The sequence below is a fragment of the Dasypus novemcinctus genome, chromosome 27, assembly GCF_030445035.2.
Source record: "Dasypus novemcinctus isolate mDasNov1 chromosome 27, mDasNov1.1.hap2, whole genome shotgun sequence".
NCBI classification, from domain to species: Eukaryota; Metazoa; Chordata; class Mammalia; order Cingulata; family Dasypodidae; genus Dasypus; species Dasypus novemcinctus.
In genome coordinates this window covers 42,157,873-42,177,852 of record NC_080699.1, presented here as the reverse complement: position 1 = coordinate 42,177,852, position 19,980 = coordinate 42,157,873, and the positions used below count along the sequence as shown (strand labels likewise).

At 41.4% G+C, this 19,980-nt stretch overlaps 1 protein-coding gene across 4 annotated transcripts in view; it reads right to left on the bottom strand.

Moving 5' to 3' along the window:
• NTM (neurotrimin) overlaps window positions 1–19,980 on the bottom strand; it is a 1,004,227-nt gene that overhangs the window by 190,375 nt on the left and 793,872 nt on the right. For all 4 annotated transcript variants that reach the window (XM_023587303.3, XM_058289300.2, XM_058289301.2 and 1 more), the window contains exon 3: window positions 11,081–11,313. In XM_023587303.3, coding sequence (XP_023443071.2) covers window positions 11,081–11,313 — 233 coding nt within the window. The remainder of the gene's footprint in view (window positions 1–11,080; window positions 11,314–19,980) is intronic.

Genomic DNA, 19,980 nt, shown 5'->3' with positions numbered 1-19,980 from the left:
TTTGCAAAGATTTTTTACCATATAAGGCAATACATATAGGTTATGGGTGTAAGGACTCAATATCTTCGGGGGGTCATTATTCACCCTACTGCACCCAGTCTGAACGCATCCTGAATGATTTTGTTTAATGATTTTGTTTAAAGCTTTGTAGGTCAGATCTTAATCTAACAAATAGACCTTGACGCCCCTATGAATTCCACGCACTGGGGAGAGAAGGCAAAAACAGACATGTCGCTGCTCTCAGGGGACTCGTAGTCTACTGGGGAAAACACACAATCAATAATCATACACAAAAAAATAATAAACCATACTGTGGCAAGAATCACAAAGAAGTGGGGGGTGACAGGCTGACCTAAGTCAGGTTATTCTGGGGAGGGGGTCTCTAAGGAAATTGTGTATGAGTTCATGTTTAAGGGATAAATGGGGTTTACTGTGTCAAAAGTAAAAGGATATTCTAGGCACAGGGGCCTATGATCAGCACAAGCAAGTAAAGTAAAAGAAAGTCAAGTGAAAATAGTGAGGTGGGGGTATTTGTGAACCAGAAGAGATGTGGAGACCAGAACACCAGTCAGGCCTTATATAGGGTCAGCCCTCAGGCTAAGGAGAAGGCCTGGGGTACAGCAGATTTAGGTTGGAAAAAATCACTGCATGCAACTGCAGAAGGGATAGGTTTTAGGGTACAGACATGGAGTGGGCAAACTAGTTATTGTATTTTCATTTTAATAGTCAGGAGCTAAACTATCAGGCCATCTATTTAAAAAGATTTCTATTGGTTTGGCCTTATGAAACACTCACAAATCAGGGGATGACCCCTCTTGTGGTCCTGGGGTTCTCAAGTCTAGTATGATCACAGCAGCTCTCCTTTGAAAATTTAAATATTGCTCAGCCTCATTACTTTTCCTGAGCATGGGATCCCATCTCCTTCATCCTTGGGTCTACCCCAATTTTTATTTTTATTTTTCAATTGAAGAATATCATTCATATATGAACACACATAAACTATAAGTGTGTAGTAAAGATTGCGAACTTACAAAATAAACATACATAACATCACACAGGGGTCTCATATATCACCCCTCCACCAACTCTTTGCCAACGCAAACATTTGTTACAAACTATGAAAGAGCATTGTCAAAATATTACTACCAACTATATTCCTTATCTTACATCTACACATCTATATGATTGTTTTGCAGGTTCACAACATCTGTAACAAAAATAATTTTTAAAAAAATACTATGGGTTGGGGGAAAAATACACCAAATATAAGATAAGGTCTATCCCAAATTTATTTCAATACTTGACACATGGTAGTCTATGCATATGTGAAAGGGACAAAAAAAACCTCCACTCCTGACCTCCTTTTCTCAGTGTGGGAAGAAAGGTCTTAGCCATCCTGGTCCTCAGGGTGAGATCCGGGTTGACACAAACACCCCCTCTTTGAAGTCCAGGCTGTGAGCCGAGAAGGAATTGTGAGAGCACAGGGGATGGTGAGAAGAGAGCTGAGGACCAGCGCCAGGCTGAAAGGTCAGAAAGCCAGGGGGCATGCCATCCTCCAGGGGCGCGGATCCAGACGGAGAAAATGAGATGGGATCCAGACAGATTCCAGGGAATGGGGCCCCCCAGCAACAGACTGCACATGCATTCTTAGGAGAGGGGGTTGGATTCGTTTAAAGGAGCCAAAAATAGGACAAATGGAAGTGAGACCAGAAAATCTTTGTTTCTGGTAAATGATTCAAAAAATGGCAGATGTTAATATGTAGAGTTCTGCTTGCTTGCATCTATTTGGCACCTTTCTCCAAATCAGATTATTGGATCTATCAAAACATTTCTATGAACAGCATCTAATCAGAAATAGATGAAAGAAGTAGGGCATTTTTTCCAGGTAACTGTTGTCAAGATTCAGACTGGAACCCAGGACTCCCAAATCCTCAAATTTACTTCTTTCTACTAAGTTATTCTAGCCCCACTGGAGCCAAACTCAGATTCATTGTGCAGACTCCTAATTAATCACAGTAGAAAGCACTATTTGCCAAGTGAAAATCCTCTATTTTGAATTCTTAATCCCCCTACCAGCTGAGTTTACCACAAAGACATGAATATATAATTGAGACATAAAGAAAAACATGTCACCAAATTAAACTGTCCTAATTTTAAATCAATAAATTCTTTCTCAAGTAATATGAAATGAAGATTTCTCCCAAGTAAAACACTGTGCTCCCACAACTCTGGAGTACCTCATCACTGAGCTGAACTAGCAGAAGCCAATTAGATCTCACACCAACATTAGACATTAATCTACCACAGACAAAGTTCAACATGAATATAAATCTTAAGATCTATTCTAAGTGGTGACACCTTAAAACCTAAATTAGCCTGCAGACATTGGAAATGCTGCGTGTTCTCATATGCACTTGGATTCTCAGGTACCAGTTTGAGGAGGCTCTGGGGATGAAAGGGTCAGGCTTGTGGTTGCAGGGAGCTGGGGACACTCCTGAAGCTGTGGTTTCTCCATAGTTGCCTTTCTTACCCTCTTTGGTGCAATCCTGACAATGACAGAGAAAAGGCACCCCCATACCATACACTCTAATTGCTAGTATGCAAATATTCCTTAACTATACTGTGGAATTGTTCCCAGAAACATAATCATTATTGAGAACAAAATGGAAAACATACATTACAATGCTTTTAAAAATAGATTTGGTGGTAGGAGAGTCTTTAGCAATCTTTCCCCTTTGTATCTTAACCAGGCAAATGCTGTAGAATCAGTTGGGATTGAACATGTTCTTTCCTTCTGTTATTTCCTCCTTCCCTCTCCCCAAGGTTTATTGACACTGAAGCTTGTTGTTTTCTATTCTATTGATAGTCTTCTGGATATTTCTTCATTGCAAAATTAGTATAAATTTCCTTAAAGAAGTGGTGTTCTTATAGGGCATCACGGCAACCCAAGTGTGTTTTGAGAACTTACGTGGACCCAATGCCTACTGCTTCTTGATTATCCCTTCCCTTGGTACCCACAGTCATATGCAGCCTTGGTGCTGCCTACCTCTCTAGCATCCTTGCTGTTCCTCCAATGTGCCAAGCAATCTCAGACTTTCAAACTTTGGGTATGCCTTTGCTCCTGTCAGGGACAACAGATCCCTGAAAAATCCTTCTCACCATCAAATAACCTAGTGAAATATAATCTTATAGTTTTGCCTGCCCCTGCAGATAAATTCAGTTACTCCTTTTCAGTGTGTTCTTAGCATTCTTGTGAACAGGCATCCTAACTGGTGCCTTACATGAGAATTTTTTATTGCTATAGTGTTCTCTTCTGCTGAACAGGCAGGGACTATGTCTGAACCTTTACATTCCCAACGACAGACTTCAAAATACCATTCAATGGAACCAGGTATCAGTAGACAATCTTCATTCTGAAACCAGATGGACTTAGAGCCTTAGTTACCAACTTCTCCTCAAGCTCTGAGAAGGTGGAAATTTTACTATTAGCAAGAAGAGAATATCATCAGAGAATTTCAGTCATTTGAGTAAATAAGGGTCTTCTTGCAGCAGTCACAGCCTCGGGGTCAGTAGCTCTTTTTTGGTGCTACTTTGCACACTCTCTACAGGGATGACCTACTGAGACTTGTAGGGATAGAGTAATGAAGGTCTCTGTAGACATACTGTAAGATGAGCTGGATTGCACCAATGGGCCATGGAACTGTAAACAGACCGCATGCGATCTTTCATTAAGAATATTTGTTTTAAGTTCAGCTTGGATAAACCCCAGGGAGACTCTGATATGGGAATGGGGGTCTGAGGAAATATGTCCTGCTTATTCAGGATCTGATACTGGCCCCTTCTCCAAAGTGAAAAGACATTTCTCACCTTGGGGCTTAGGATTGTCTAAGACCCACGAGGAATCAGGGCGTCTTTTCTTATCCCTCTTGTACTGGAATCCAAAGCAACTCGGAATCTTTGGGGAAAAGACCTGATAGATGAGAACTCTGGGGTTGCTTAAAGGACTTCCCTTGGGAGCCCTGGCTATTTACCTGGAAGGATGCTGCCTAACTGCTGTAAGTTTGCTGTGAAGCAGTAAGAAGCCCCTGAGCTTTCTGCTTCCCGAGAACAATAAATGGTGTAAAGGATTTAGATGGGGAGCTTTGGTGTTAGTGTCAGTCCCTAGTCTAGCCAGGAAAGCAGGAGCCAGATGCCACCTTTTCTCAGCTGCTCAGAACATGAAGACCTTTCTGCAGCCATCCCAGAAAGCATGGAAGATGCCACTATGAATCAATACATCATTTATTACACAAACCTGCTCAGATTGCTTTGGTCTTACAAACTGTGCCCTACATAGCTTATCAGTCAGATGGTATTTCAAGTGGGTTTACTCAAGTATTAGTATTTGTCTACTCTTTTTGACAAACTTTTCTCCTACATCTAGAAGTTTAAAAACTCACCAGGCAGAACTGTGTTGCCTCATTTGCATGTCACATAAATTTTGTAAATCAGCTTCAGGTAAAATGCATCATTTTCCCATCATTCACCAGGATGCTTTGAGGAATACTCCAATTTTGTAGTGGAATTTATAATTTCCTGACTTTCTCAAAGTCCTGTCAAATTCAGAAGCACAGTCTCATGACCAGGCCAAGTGTACATTTTGCCTATTCTTTGAATGGAGCAGGAAGAGAGAGAGAACTTGGAAAGAAGTTTGGAAGGGCAAATGTGGCCTATTGCCACACAGTATTGAAATCCAAAGAACACAGATATATTCTGAAGGTGACTTCTGTCTATTCACAACTGGACTGTGATGTTTTACTTCACTGTGGAATCAGTAAGATGCAGCTTGAATGGAACTTGGTGCAAAGATCTTCCACCTCTACCAGAGACATAGCTTATGGCAGGTGATGTGTTTTGGGCAATGTGGTTGGAAAGACAGAAGTTTCTGCTTTCAAATAAGAAGGGTCGGAGCACATTATTCCCTTTGATAATTTGGGCTTTATATATATATTTTTTGTTCAGGTTCTAGTGGGGAGGGTCTATGGAGTGTAGGTATCTAGAAATGAAAAGTTATTGTCACTGTTCTCTTAATCATAGCAATGAGCTGGGTTTGACAAGGTCAATTAATTAATCAGGATTGGAAAGCCCCACAACTCTATGTGTCAGGACAGGAGGAGAGGGGTGGGAACAGGGAAACAATGAAAGGTAAAGGAAAAGTTGGTAAAGGTAAGGCTTATTTGCAATTTCCTGCCTGGATGGGGTATCACAGAGGTCTTACCCCTTTCACCCTGGAATTCTTGGCTTCTGTCCCTCTTTCCTGTCCCATTCCATAGAAATGGGTGTTTCCCTCTTTTGACCTGAGCTTCAGAGCCCTGCGACTCCAAAAAAAACAGGCAATTATCAAGTAAGAGCAGGGATTTTCAGATTAATTCTGCCCATGAAAAAATGGGAAAACTCATTTACATCAAATAAAAAGAAGGGGGTGATTAGATTCTCCAACAAGAATAGAGAGACCTAGAAGGGCCAGAAAAGCTGATAAAGAGGCCAAATGCTTAAAAAGGTTATTACACTAATATCCCTGTTTTCACAAGGCACTAAAGTCTATATTCTGTATCATGCAAATGTGTTCCTCTAAGTGAGATTAAACCCTGTAGACCTAACACTAAGGGCTGAGAAGTCCATTTTTGGTGCTTAGATAAGGAGGACACTTCCCAGTATTCTGCACACAACCTCAGGCACAATTTGTGACTGTACTGCCACACCTGGGTTTTAGAAATACAAATAAGTCTCTTGACTTCCCAACTGGCCTTCCCAAACTGGCCTTAATTTGGAAAACAATTCAGTACCATTGAGCATTTTATTGTTTCTGTGCTTTCCAAGACTGCTGAGATCAGTTCAGCCAAGATGTGGACACTTCCAAGGGAATGATGGAGACTGGATATGGACCTTTTTTCAATGTACAAAGGCTCAATGGAAGAGCAGGATCAAGGGGCAGGTAATGGGTTTAAATCTTTGGCCTAGGTCTCTGCCTCCCTTCCAGGCTTACCATCTCCTGGAACCCAGGTCCTGGAGCTCAGCTGTGAGCAATCAGTGGGCTTGTCTCTTTCCGGCCTCCTCTCTCAGTCTTGGCTGCTCTGCTTTTTTCCCATCTTTAGCTGTGAGCTATCAGGCTTATGGTAGGTAGGGCTCATCTCCTGAGACTTGAGCTGCTCCATGGCACCAGCTGCAGAAGGGCCTCTTTCTGTGCCTCTGTGCGCTGCTGTTTCCAGACTCCAGGACCTCCCTAAGTCCTCGGGGTTTCTCTGTCTTCCTGAAGTGACACAGCAGGATCAATATGGCAGCTCCCCTTCTCTCTCTCTCTTTGTTTATATCAGACCCAGCAAATGGACAGAGACCTAAGCTGACTCATGCCTCACAGACATAGTCCAATCAAAAGGCCAACTAACCCACAGGAAAGGATTAGTTAAAATTATATAATCCTTCTCTTTTTGGGATTCAAGAAAGAACTTTAAATGGTCGCACCGGGTACCTTAATTCACCCACCTCTACCACCCAAATCATTTAACCACAGGATGCTTTAGAAATATTAGTGTCAACTTCCCCCAGGCGTCTAAGGCAGAAATCTTAGTGTCCCGGGAGACTTATCTTCCCCCTTCCCCACTCCTACAATTAATTGGTTCCCAAAGTATCTCTATTCTTCAGAAACATTTTTGAACCTCTGGACGTTCTTCTTTGCCCTACATAATAATGGAAATCAAGTGTTCGTCCTTTTTCAACAATTATCTTTTGTTTTTAGACCACCATCTTTTCTTAGTTCTGCCCTGTCTCCAAAATGTCATTCTCCTTTCCATATTACATCTGGCCCTTCAAGCCATGGAGACCCAACTCTTGCTTTAACACCCACTCATCCATAATGGAATTCATTTACAATGAGAGCCATGTTCTCTATCTGTCTAGTACAGTAGCCACTGGTCATACATGTTTACTGAAGCACATGAATTATGGATAGTGAGACTGAGAAGCTGATTTTTTGCAACATTTTATTTATTTTTAGTTTACAAAATTGATTTTAAGTCAGCTATTGGACAGTACAGATTAGAAGTGCCATCATCCTCTTACTGCAGGCTCACCATACATCCTGGCCAAGAGAATGTTTTAGTTTCAGCCTCCTACTTGGATACCACTCTTGGATCAGCTTGGCACTTTTGGTGGCTCTGACTAACAGTTGCTACTCCTTCCCCTATGCTGCCCATTGCGGCACTGTCCGCCCTAGTCCCCAGGCCCCACACCAATCATTTGACCAGGTCTGGCAGGATAGTCAGAAGTCATCCCCTATCCCCATCAGCATGAGAAAGATGCAGAATTTAGGAAGCCCCAGTGCTGTCTTCCTAAAAATCAAAGAGAGAAATCAATTCAGCAACAACCGATAGTCAGAAAAGGAGACTCATTCAGAAAAAAAGGAACTGCTGCACTTCCCCTTTTCATTTTGCTACAAGGATATGAAGCATGATCTGCAGATTTTAGAAATATCCCAGAGAACTAAGCATGAAACCTAGACCAGTGAAAGGGTGTCCTAAGGGCTGGGAGGACTGAGCATGATGCTCAGGGCTGGAACCTTGGAAAAGATGGGCCAAAGAAAGCACCCAGCATTTCACTCTGGGGCTTGAGCAAGAGAGGAAACCAGCAGTATTTAGCAGCACTGGAAATGTTGGCAGCCACATAAAAGTACCAGTTTGATTTTTATATAGGTCATTTCTAAGTGTTATTAAAATGTCTAATTGGGTAATGCAGTAGCACCTACATTTCGGATGTTTCCAGAGGTATTTGGATCAGGTTGGTGGTGCCCAGAAAAGAGTCAAGTTGGCTACATTCCCAGAACCTAAATTCCTGGGAATGATTTAACAAAGGGCACATTGAAATATTACACATGAACTGAAACTTACTGTTCAAGCATAGTCTGTTATTCTTTATGTACTAAGAGCTTAGCTAGGGTTCAAATAACCAGAGCTGTTTATTGGTGATTATATACAGTGTGAAAGAAGGAAGGAATGAATGAGTGCACATACAGGGGCTGAAGGAACAAATCTTAGCCAGACGTGGAACTGTCAGCAGGGAACTAAAGATATTGAATTACAGCCATAAACAAGAACTAGTACAAAGAATTAGTGAAGTAGAAGGGATATGTGATAGTATGGGGAAAGAAACTTGCATAATATTGTGAAAATGATGTTACCTTTCTTCTCTGTGGGTTTACTTATATATATAAAGTTGACTATGTATTCATAAATATACATATTCACGGGTGGTATACCAATTTAGTTCCTTTTTTCCCCTGCTGCTCCTATTGTGGTTTTTTTTTACATGATCTTAATATCATTCTGAAAACTTAATATGCCTAAATCTCATTCCAGTGGCATTCTTACTCAGGGTTGAATAGCAACTTCAACAAAATCCAGACCGTCAGCTTCTGCTAGGTGAATTAGGGTTCATGTTCAGTATAATAATGATCCCAATATAAATATATTTCTTTTTTTAATCCTTGATGGTGATGTATCCTATTTCCAATAAAGAAACAGTGGCGTCTGGTTCTATTTAGTTTGTCTGATTGCTTTTAAGAGGAGGACAGGTTGGCTCTGAAAACTATGGCCTCCTATTCATTCAAGTGTCAATAATGTTCGGTCCAGGCATATCGACAGCAGATTAGCTTGGGTTGTGTCTGCATACAAGACCAATGCCTTTTTGAACCCAGCTTGTCTCCAAATCAATACACCCATCAGCGTTCGAAAATTAGCCCAAGATGAGATTCCAATACGTGAGGTGGTGTGTCATGCTAAGAGGGCTACTAGCCAAGTCACAGATGTAAGCACGTGGTTGGGGATTAGATATTTTCCATTAGCTTAGACAGGAGTGAACACTGACACGGCACCGTCTCCTCACCCTCTCCCGCCTCCACCTCCGCACAGACTCCAACTTTTATCTTGGAGCCCAGGTAAGACCTCTGGGCTGTAATTCCAGGCATTTGTTTCAAGGAACATTTATTAAATGCTCACTTTGTTTAAGGCACTCTACCATGTGCTTTAGGCAGGAATGTGTGGGTGTTTGTGTTGGGGGTGGCTTAAGAACAAAATAAGATTAAAACCTGGTCTTTATCTGCAGTGATCCTTCAGCATTTTTTCCCTATTCCTTCCATTTTCCAGCTCCCTAAAGGCGCCGTTTGTTAGAGCAAGTGTTGCTACGGGTGCATAGTTCCTAGGCTCTCTTTGACCTTGGTGAAGATTCTACCCATAACAGTAAGAGGGAAGGTTGAGAAATGCCTGCCCTAGACTATGCCTCTGGAGCATTCATCCCTCTGGAGCAATGAGTCTCCAACATTTTTTGACAACTATCCATAATAAAAATAGATTTTATATTAAAAAATTACACACACACTGAAAACAAAAGGTTCACATGACAATACCTACTCCGTTGTTCGCAATGTACTCTGGTACCTTTTATGATATATTTCCTTTTAGAATGCTGGTTGCAATTAGCCATCTGAAAAACATTCACTTAGAGAACCAATACAAGAAAGAACCCTTATAATTTTCCTTTTAGAAGAAAGAGTAAAGGAAAAATACCAATAAAAACTTGTTATGACCAAGCTTTGCGACAGTGTGAGGAATTCAAATATCCCACCAGCACGATATTCAAATATCCCATGTGGTCAGAGCTACTTTCTCCACATTCCGTATCCTAATTGCACTCTTCTTGTTGTTACTTACCCTCTCTTGTTCTTCACAGTTCCCATCCATGATCCAGGGTTTACTTTCTTCTGCCTTCTCACAGCTAGCTTTCCCTTAATTCGTCCTTCTCACACTACCTTCTTCGCCCTTATTGTTTTAGGCACTCCCACAACTGTTCTTGACCCCTTTGCTTGGGCCTGCTGAAACAGAGGGCCAGCTGGAGGAGCCTCAAGGGGAAAGACTGACTGCCTTGGGTCTGCCACTTAGTTGGATGATGGGAACTTGACATCCAAATGGGTAAGAAATGCCCAGTGGAGATACTCTGGCCCCATTGCTCAGGTACTTAAGATTCTGAGATAACAAATTAATGAGGTATTTGATCCATTGTAAAAACTGTTAGAAAAGTTAAAAAATATAGCAACAGCATTTTAGAAATAATAATAGCTGCTAATACTTACATAGCACTGGTATCAGCCATGCACGCTTCGAAATGTTTCACATATACTTGTATAATCTTTAGCTCCTCCCACTATGAACCCCATTTTACAGGGAAACAGGGATTGAGAGACATCTAATAACTTGATCAGGTTCTCACAGGCAGAGAGGGAGAAAGTCTGACTCTGAGATCTTAGGCACTAATTAGGAATCAACCCAGAACAGCTCAGTGTTGTCTAAATGCCCCAGGGCTTGTTCTGCTTCATGGGTCATGGGACAGGTGAGCACAATTCCCAGGGTCTGAGAACTTAGAGAGTAGAAGTAAGAGAGTCACAAACAACCACAACCAGAAAACAAGGTCTTGAAAGCAAAGGAATGGGAGGGGGCAAGCATGGGGAAGCAACGGGGAAGCAGGATCCCAGGCACAGATATTAAAGGATGATGTGATCTCAGACATCCTGGACTAGGGAGAGGAGAGCTGGAAACAAGGGGGAGGGGCATGCTGGGAAGAATGCGCCTCATTCTCAGAAGCTGGAAGAATTCAGAGCTTCTGCTGGTTTGGCTTTGCCCTCTCTGAAGGCTGGGCTAGGGCATGGCATATGTGTAGTTATAGAAAAGCAATAAATGCTGGTCTTCAATGAAAGTAGTTTAGAGTTGGATGGAGCCTAAAAAGCTTCAGGGACACACACACACAAAAGTCAAAGCAGTAAATAGAAGATAATTTTCTGAGAATATATATTATGGAACAAAAGCAAAAACAAATCCTGTTCCTGGTCAATGGGCAAAATATTAGAGAATTCCACTTCAAGCTAAAAAACAACCAGAAAGTTCCTCTGGCCAGAGAGAACAAACAGAACTCATTTCTTTTGAAAAGCATAGAAAATGTCTTTTATCCAGTCTTTCCCTGCTGGTCCTCTGTGGATTGCACAGCCAACTCCACCTACCTTGCACAATGAGGTGGACACGGGAGGTCTTGGGATGGTTGTCAGTCTGCACAGAGCAGGTGTAGGGGCCCTCGTCGTACACATCCACGTTTTGGATCTCGATGCTGTACTGGGTTTGTGTGTTACTCAGGAGGACCACACGGGGATCCAGGCACCACTTGTCGTTCCCAGCATAGAGGATGGTGCTGCGGTTCAGCCAGGCCACCCGTGTGACCCGGTTGTCAATTGTGCACCTGCAGGCAAAACCAGACACATGGGTCAAGAGACTGGAAAAAAAAAAAATGGAGGCTGTCAGAGTGCGTCATTCCTGGCTGGACATTGTCTTCCCAGACTGGTCCCTGTATACACATCTGAATTTCCTTCTTTTAGATTTGTCATGGAACTTTCTAGAAAGTTTCAATTTCTGAAATTCAGTGGCAGAGGTCAGAACACTGGCTGCCCACTTCTGGGCCATACATTCAGTGTTTCTGAAACCACTTGAATACAGGGACACTTCAACTAACACCCCACTTGTAGCCTGGAGGCATCTCCCATAACTAGATGGCTAGGCAAAGGATTTCAATAACATGAATGATGAAAATCACTCACATTACTGTTCCAGGTGCTTTGGTATATACAACCATTCCACACCTACAACCATCCTTAATTAAGTTTCCATTGGTAGAGGATTTGGATATAATGAAACTAAGTTACTTTCCCAAGTCACACAGCTAACATATGCTACATCAGAGACCCAGCTTTTAACCACTAAACCGTACTCCCTTCCTCTCAGAATAGCGAATTCCAGCAGAAAGCTTCTGAAATCAAAACTAAATATGGACCACTCGCACTGGTATTTATCTTCATTATATGCAAGAGCAGAAACGTTCAATTACCACTAGACTGAAGGCATTTTCCAAAATCCCCAAACTGCACCTATAAAAATAGATTGTCTTCCTTTCATTTTTTTGCATCTGGAACCCCCAAATTGTGGGAGCTCCCTTCTCTTTTGCTACACTTTCAATTTTCCCAGCTACAATCACCACGTCAGCATCACATCTCTGTGTCTTCATTTCCCTCTTTTGCTTCTCCAAGTATGCTCTAAGGCTTCAGGCTAAATTCACAAACTCGGTGTCCACGTCCTGACTGTCATGTTGGAAAGAGCAATGCCACACAGTATGGATACTTTTTACATTATTTTACATTATTTTACAGTATTTACATCTCCCCTGTATCATTTGATTTTTGCAACAAACCTGTGAGGTAGATATGCCTTTACCCATTATCTGTAAAATAGGAGGACTCTAAGGTCAGAGGGGTCTGGTGACTTCCCCAAGGTACTGAAGCTAGTCCGTGATGGAGCCAGGCCTCACCTCCTGGCCCTGTGTGCTCATTAGAATGTGCAAAGGGAAAGTTTTCAGTGGGGAAGGGTGATTGCTTCCACTAAATTCTTAAAATAGCCTGTGGCCATAAACAGCCTGGACACTGATGCTGGATGTGGCAGGACCCCAGGTGGTCTCTCAAGATGAGGCATCCTGCACTGTGCATCTTTGCCAGGCATACTTGTGTAAATGTCATGCAATCATTGCAGGCAACTCCAGCCCAGGGAAAGAAGCTCTTCCGGGAGCTCCTGGGAGGAAACTGTTCAATGACAAACCTCTGTGCCAGTGTCCAGAAAGCTTTGTGCTGCTTCCTGTATTTGCTGGACAACACAGGAGAGACATCAGCTTTCTCTGGCGTCTCCTGGCATAAAGCGTGGAAATGCTGAAAGACTTAGGTCAGGGGAGTGGAGTTTGCTACCCAATCTTGGTCTCACTTCTGTCCTCCTGGTTCAGAATCTTTGGGGATCCAGAAATCTGAATTTCTAACAATGGCCAATGTATACATATGTCCAATATATCCAATGTATATATGGATCATATACATAAATCAAAGTTTGAAATTCACTGGTCTAGAGCAGTGTCTCCAGGATGAGATAAAAAAATTGTTGGGCCCACTGCAAAATTAAAATGTGATCCCTCTCTTCAAATAGTATTAAGAATTTCAAGATGATGGCAACAGAACATTGCACCAAACACAAGCTTCTTTTGTGTCTGGGGCCCTGTGCAAGTAAGCACATCCAGGAGGCTAGCCCTGAATAGGTTCCAAATTTGAATGTGTTTCTGCATTACCGGGGTTGTGGTCAGATGCATATTTCTGATTCAGCAGCTCCAGGGTGGGGTCTAAGATTCTGCATGTTTAATAAAGATCCTGGGGGATACTGAGGCTGCAGGTCCCTGTACCACTCCCCTAGCAGAAGAAATCTAGGGGTGAATCATATGAATGTATTTGAGAAGCAATGAGCCAGCACCTCACTATCCACAAGTGTGTTCAGCGAAGGAGCAGCAGCCTCACTTGGGAACTTGTTAGATATGCAGAATCCCAGGCTCCCCTCAGCTGTGCTGACTCGGAATCTGAATTGTAATAAGATCTCCAAGTCACTCAAATGCTTTGGAAGGTGGGGATGGTGCAGAGTGCATCCACTCCTTCCTTTTGGTGTCCATGAAAACGTCCAGAATATATTCTGACAGTTAACGAGACAAAGAGCAGCCAGCAGAAGCGCCTGATGCCATACCTCCTTCACATCCCACAGAACGTAGGTTTGGAACGGCACTCACTGGTTTCCTCAAGGGGAACAATCATTCTTCAGATTGTTCTGCCCATCTTGTACCTGGGACACAGTTTCATACTGATAACTCCGTAAAAAGAGCCATGCTCTGACATCGGTTTGGGTCCAAGCTGGAGAAATCCATATTCATAGCTAATGTTTGTTGAGCACATTTTACATGCACCATTTTATCTTCTCAGAATTTTAGTTGGGTTTGTTTATTATTGCCACTTTACAGATAAGGTTAATGGGGGCTAAGAAACAGCACGCAATTGTTTGCATTGACTAACATCACACTGATGCAAGGTTACAGAACTGGGATTTAAATCCATTTTGGTTTTTTAGGTTTCTGAGTTCTTAATGTCCTTCTAGGGCTCCCCCCACCAAAAAAAAAAAAAACAACAAGACAACACAAAACACAAAAAACCCACGTAAATCAGCAGTTCTTAAATTCAACGTACACCAGAATCACCTGAAATGCAGAATCTCAGACCCCACTCTCAGATTACTGGGCTGCACCTCCCGAGTTTCTGTTTAGGCAGGTCTGGGCTGGGGCCTGAGAATTTGCATTTCTGACAAATTCCAAAGTAATGCTGATTCCACTGCTCTGAAGACCCCACTTGGAGAATCACTAATTTAGAACCCCGGTTTCTGGTAAAATGAGAGCAGCAGAATGAGCGGGCACTAGGAAATGATGCACATTTGAAAACATTTTCCCTTAATGCATGAAGAGTAAGCTTTCTTGAAACTAGTTAAGTTCTGGTTAACCAGAAGCTGAGTTCTATTTTTCTTTGTTTTGTTTTGTTTTCTCTCCTCTAATGGCTGAAGTTTGATCAGATAGGAGGTGGACTGTGGTGCAGGAGATGACCAACAAACTCCAAAGTGTTTGAATAAGTAAATAAAATACACATTTATCTTTTTTACTGTAGCAGCATATGTAGAACTCAAATCTTCCCATTTTAATCTTGTTCAAGTTTGCAATAAAATGCTATTAATTACACTCACAATATAGTGCTACCATGAACAATATCTATTACCCCAATTATTTCATCATCTCAAACAGAAACTCTGTATTCATTAAGCAATAAGTTCCCCTTCCATTCTTGACCCCAGCTCCTGACAACATGTAATCTACCATCTGTCTCTATGAAATTAGCTTATTCCAGGTACTTTACATAAATAGGATCATATATCATTTGTGTTTTTGTCTGTCCTATTTCCTTCCATATGATGTCTTCAAGACTCATCGATGTTGTAGCATGGTATTAGATATCATTCCTTTTTATGGCTGAATCATATTCCACTTTATGGAAGACCACATTTTGCTTACCCATTCATTTATTGAGAATACTTAGGTTGCTTTCATCTTTTGACTATTTTGAACAATGTTCCTATAAGCATGAGTTTTCAAATATCTGTTTGAGTAGCTATTTTCAATTCTTTTGGGTATTTACCAAAAGTGGCAAATAATACAATCGAAAATGGGCAAAAGACTGAAATAGACATTTCTTCCAAAAGATACATGAATGGCCACTAAGCACATGAAACGATACTCGGCATCATTAGTCATCAGGGGAATGCAAATCTAAATCACAATTTGGAAACCACTGCACACTCACTAGGAAGGCTATTATTTTTTAAAATAACAGAAAACAGCAAATGATGGCAAGGATATCCTTGTACATTGCTGGTGGTAATGTAAAATGATGGAGCCACTTGAAAAACAGTTTAGCAGTTCCTCTGAATAATCGTTTTTGATGCCTACATTGTGGGCATCTCACAGCCTAATGAATACGAGAGGATTGTCCCAGGCTTCCTGTCAGTGCCTAATTACTGAAAATGGACAGAAACTGAAGCAGTCTCACCACACTGCATAGCAGTAAAAGGGCCAAGGACGTTCATTTGCAGACACACTAAAGCACTGAATGTAGCCAATTCCAACATGGTTATGCAGCCCCTGTGATACACTATGCTAAAAAGTTGGCATATCTTCAGGTGTGGCTTTGGACACCTCCAAGGTCATGTTTAAATGTCCAAACTGTCATTGCTGGATATAAGTCTTGCAAAGTCTCCTCGAAATTAACACTGCCTTCTGCAGAGATGGATCACAAAGGTAACTTGGCAGCCAACACCTGTCACCTCTTACCTGCCTCCTCCTCTTACCTGCCCCCATCTAGTTGTCTCATTTATCCCGTCTCTGCAACAATGCAGTGAAGGTATTTCTTCTAGTTTGAAAGAAAACGAAGTGAAAATGGGCATAATTGCTCTCCCAGTGCAAATGCTTAGCTTGGTGGGGAGTTGATAGAAGGTTGGGGGGTAGAAATTCAGTTAACAAAGTCTCTCCTTTTCAGAGAGTCATTCTACAAAAGCACACCTAAAACACACTATGATATCTCACCTCCTTCAGAAAATTGGTTTAATATATGATTAACTGGGTAGTAAGGTTTCAAGCTCAGCTATCCCATATTGATCCAGTTAAGCATTTGGACTATGGCCATGTGTCAGGGAACAGGGAAATAGTCATAGGTCTGTATGACAGACTGGGGAAAAGATGGGGAGATAGAAAGGTGCTCAGACCAAACCTCAAAAGCCTCTCACCTTTTTTCCTAAAATCCTGAGACTCCCTCCACCCACTTCTGCCACATATATGAGGAAGAAGGGAACGCTTCTGCATACCTAAGGATTCCAGGTTTAGTCCTGGAACTCTGAACTGCCCAAACTCCAAACACATCTGGATTCTGGTGGCCTTCTCTCTCATTCCTTTCCTTGGGGAAGTTTCTTCCCATAGAGAATATTCCTGGTCCATTTGAGCATAGCCAACCTGCAGATTGCCAATGTATTCTTTTTGATGAGGAAAAGTTACAAATATGTTATGCCAGAAAAAGATCCAGCATCATGCCTATAAGCACAGGATATGGTTGAGAAAGCTGCCCCTATTATACCCAAGTTCCAAAACACAGCCTGCCATGTCCTTATGTCTTGGTAATGAATAATGCTTTTACTATATTTGCTGTGTTTACATAGAGAGGAGTAACAATAAAAAGATTAAACAAATCTAAAACTGTAGAAATAAAGCCATAAGGTAAGGAGTGATGGTCTCAAGGAACTTTTAGATTTGGGATGAGAGAAGACAGGGATAAAGTCCTGGAAACTGGAATGAAAATAGAGCAAATATATCTGCCTGAAACTTTCTGAAGACAGGCAAAGAGAATGTTGAACTACTAAGAAGGATTACTGAAGAAAGAGGAAAGAATCCAGGCTTAGCCTTTCTTAAACACTCTAGTCTGGCAATCTGGGGACAATAATGGATATAGACAGTGTGAAATCCAACCATTCCTTCTATCAAATGGTCCTTTAACTGCTTTCGAAAAGCAGCAGGTCTCAAGCCACGCTTGAGACTACAATGTAATAAGAGCTCCCGCCTTTCACAGCACCTGGCCTCAATCTCCTATTAACGCACAGAAATGCTCCAACTACCCCTAAATTTGGTTCTTCTGATTATCTGACTCAAGTTCCACACCTTCCCTCAAGCTTCTCAGTGAACCTTACAACACAACAGGAAGAATTATGTGGAGTCGTGTGTGCATCTTCCATACCTGCTTTTGTCAGATGTGACTTCTGTGGGAAAACAAAAACAAAAACAAAAACAAAAATAAATCCAGGATGCTTCACTCCTAAATGCTGAAACTCTAGACTTAGTTTATTAAAGTTTAAGAAATCTGGCTTTGTGACCGTCACCATTCTTCCATTGTTTAATCCTTTACTGTATACTTCATTTTATTGTGCTTTTCTTTATGTTTTGCAGAAATTGTGCTTTTTTAAAAAATTGTAGGTTTCTGGCAACTCTGTTGAACATATCTTTTGACACTATTTTTCCAACAGCATGTACTCAGTTCATGTCTCTGAGTCACATTTTGAGAATTCTCTTAATATTTTATACTTTTTCTTTGTTATTGTACCTGTTATGGTGATCTGTGATCAGTGATGTTTGAGGTCACTACTGTAATTGTTTTGGGGTGCCATGAACCATGTAAATATGATCTGGTGAACTTAATTGATAAATGCTGTGTGTGTTCTGACTGTCCTCCTGCCCGGGCAATATCTGATCTCTCTCTCTCTCTTCATGCTTCCCCATTCCCTGAGACACAACAATATGGAAATTAGACCAATGAATAACCCTACAATGAACTTTAAGTGTTCAAGTGAAAGGAAGAATTGCACATTTCTCACTTTAAATCAGTGAGGAAACATGCTGAAAAGTGAAATAGGCCAAAAGCTAGGTCTCTTGTGCCAAACAGTTAGCAAAATTGTGAATAAAAGGAAAAATTTTTGAAAGAAATGAAAAGTACTATTTCAGTGAACACACTGAATGACAGGAAAGTGAAACAGCCTTATTGCTAATATGGAGAAAGTTTTAGTGGTCTATATAGAAGATCAAACCAGCCACAAACTTCCCTTAAGTCAAATCTTTATCCATTGCAAGACCCTAATTCTCATCAATACTCTGATAGTGAGAGTTGAAGAAGCTATAGAAGAAAAGTATGAAACTAGCAGAAGTCAGAAGTTGGTTCATGAGTTTTAAATAAATAAGCTATCTCCATAACATAAAAGTTCAAGGTGAAGCACCAAGTGCTGATGTAGAAGCTTCAGCAAATTATCCAGAAGATCTACCTAAGAATATTGAGGAAGGTGTCTACACTAAAGAACAGATTTTCAATTTACACAAAAAAACTTCCATTGATACAAGTTACTATCTAGGGCTTTCGTAGCTAGAGGAGAGGAGTCCACGCCTGGCTAGAGGAGAGGAGTCCACGCCTGGCTAGAGAAGAGGAGTCCACGCCTGGCTAGAGGAGAGGAGTCCATGCCTGGCTAGAGGAGAGGAGTCTACGCCTGGCTAGAGGAGAGGAGTCCATGCCTGGCTTTAGTACTTCAAAGGACATGCTGACGTTCTTGTTAGGGATTAATGTAGCTGGTTATTTTAAGTTGAAGCCAGTGCTCATCTATCATTCCAAAAACCTTAGGGCCCTTAGGAATTATGCTAAATCTACTCTGTCTGGGTTCTATAAATGGAACAACAAAGCCTGGATGACAACACATCTTTCACAACATGGTGTAAAGGATAATTTAAGCCCACTGTTGACAACTGGTGCTCAGAAAAAATAGACTCCTTTCAAAATATTACTGCTCATTCACAATACACCTAATCACCCAAGAATCCTGATGGAGATGTAAAACAAGATGAATGCAGTTTTCATACCTGATAACTCAGCATTCATTCTGCAGCCCATGGATCAAGGAGTCATTCTGAATTTCAGGTCTTATTATTTACATTTCATTAGGCTGTAGCTTCCATAGATAGTGATTCCTCTGATGGATATGGAAGAAGCAAATTGAAAGCCTTCTGGAAAAGATTCATCATTCTAGCTACCACTAAGAGCATTTGTGATTCTTGGGAGGTGAGCAAGATATCAACATCAACAGGAGTTTGGAAGAAGTTGATTTCAACCTTCATGAATGACTTTGAGTGGCTCAAGACCTCAGTGGAGGAAGTAACTGCTGATGTGGTGGAAAAATCAAGAGAATGAGAAATAAAATTGAGCTTAAAGAGATGACTGAATTGCTACAATCTCAGGGTAAAAGTTTAACAAATGAGTTGCTTATTATGGAGTAAAGAAAGTAGTTTCTTAAGATGGAAATTACTCCTGCTGAAAATGCTGAGAACATTGTTGAAATGGCAACAAAGGATTGAGAATATTATGTGAACTTAGTTGATAAATCAGAAGCGGTGTTTGAGAGGCTTGAATTTTGAAAGAAGTTCTACTGTGGGTAAACTGTTATCAAACAACATCCCATACTACAGAGGGATCTTTTGTGAAACGAAGAACCAATTGATGCAGCAAACTTCATTGTAGCCTTGTTTTAAGAAATTGCCACAACCATTCCAAACTTCAGCAATCACTACCCTGCCTGGTCAGCAGTCATTGACATCAAGGCAAGGCCCTCTACCAGAGAAAAATGTTACAGCTTGAGGGAGAGGCAAGATGGGAGCCAAGCAGGGAGATCTAAGAGTCAGCTTGTCCTACGGGGCTGTTAGTAGTCAGTCAAGCTTTACCCAAATCACTTGTTTGGTAGGGGGTTGTCCAGAGACCAGAAAAATATCATACGCCATCCAGGAAAGAAAAGATAGAAACAACTGGCCATCTGTGGTGAAGATTAGTGATAGATCCCTCTGCATTGTGGAGACTGGTGTCCATCCCCCACTGGCAGGGCAGGC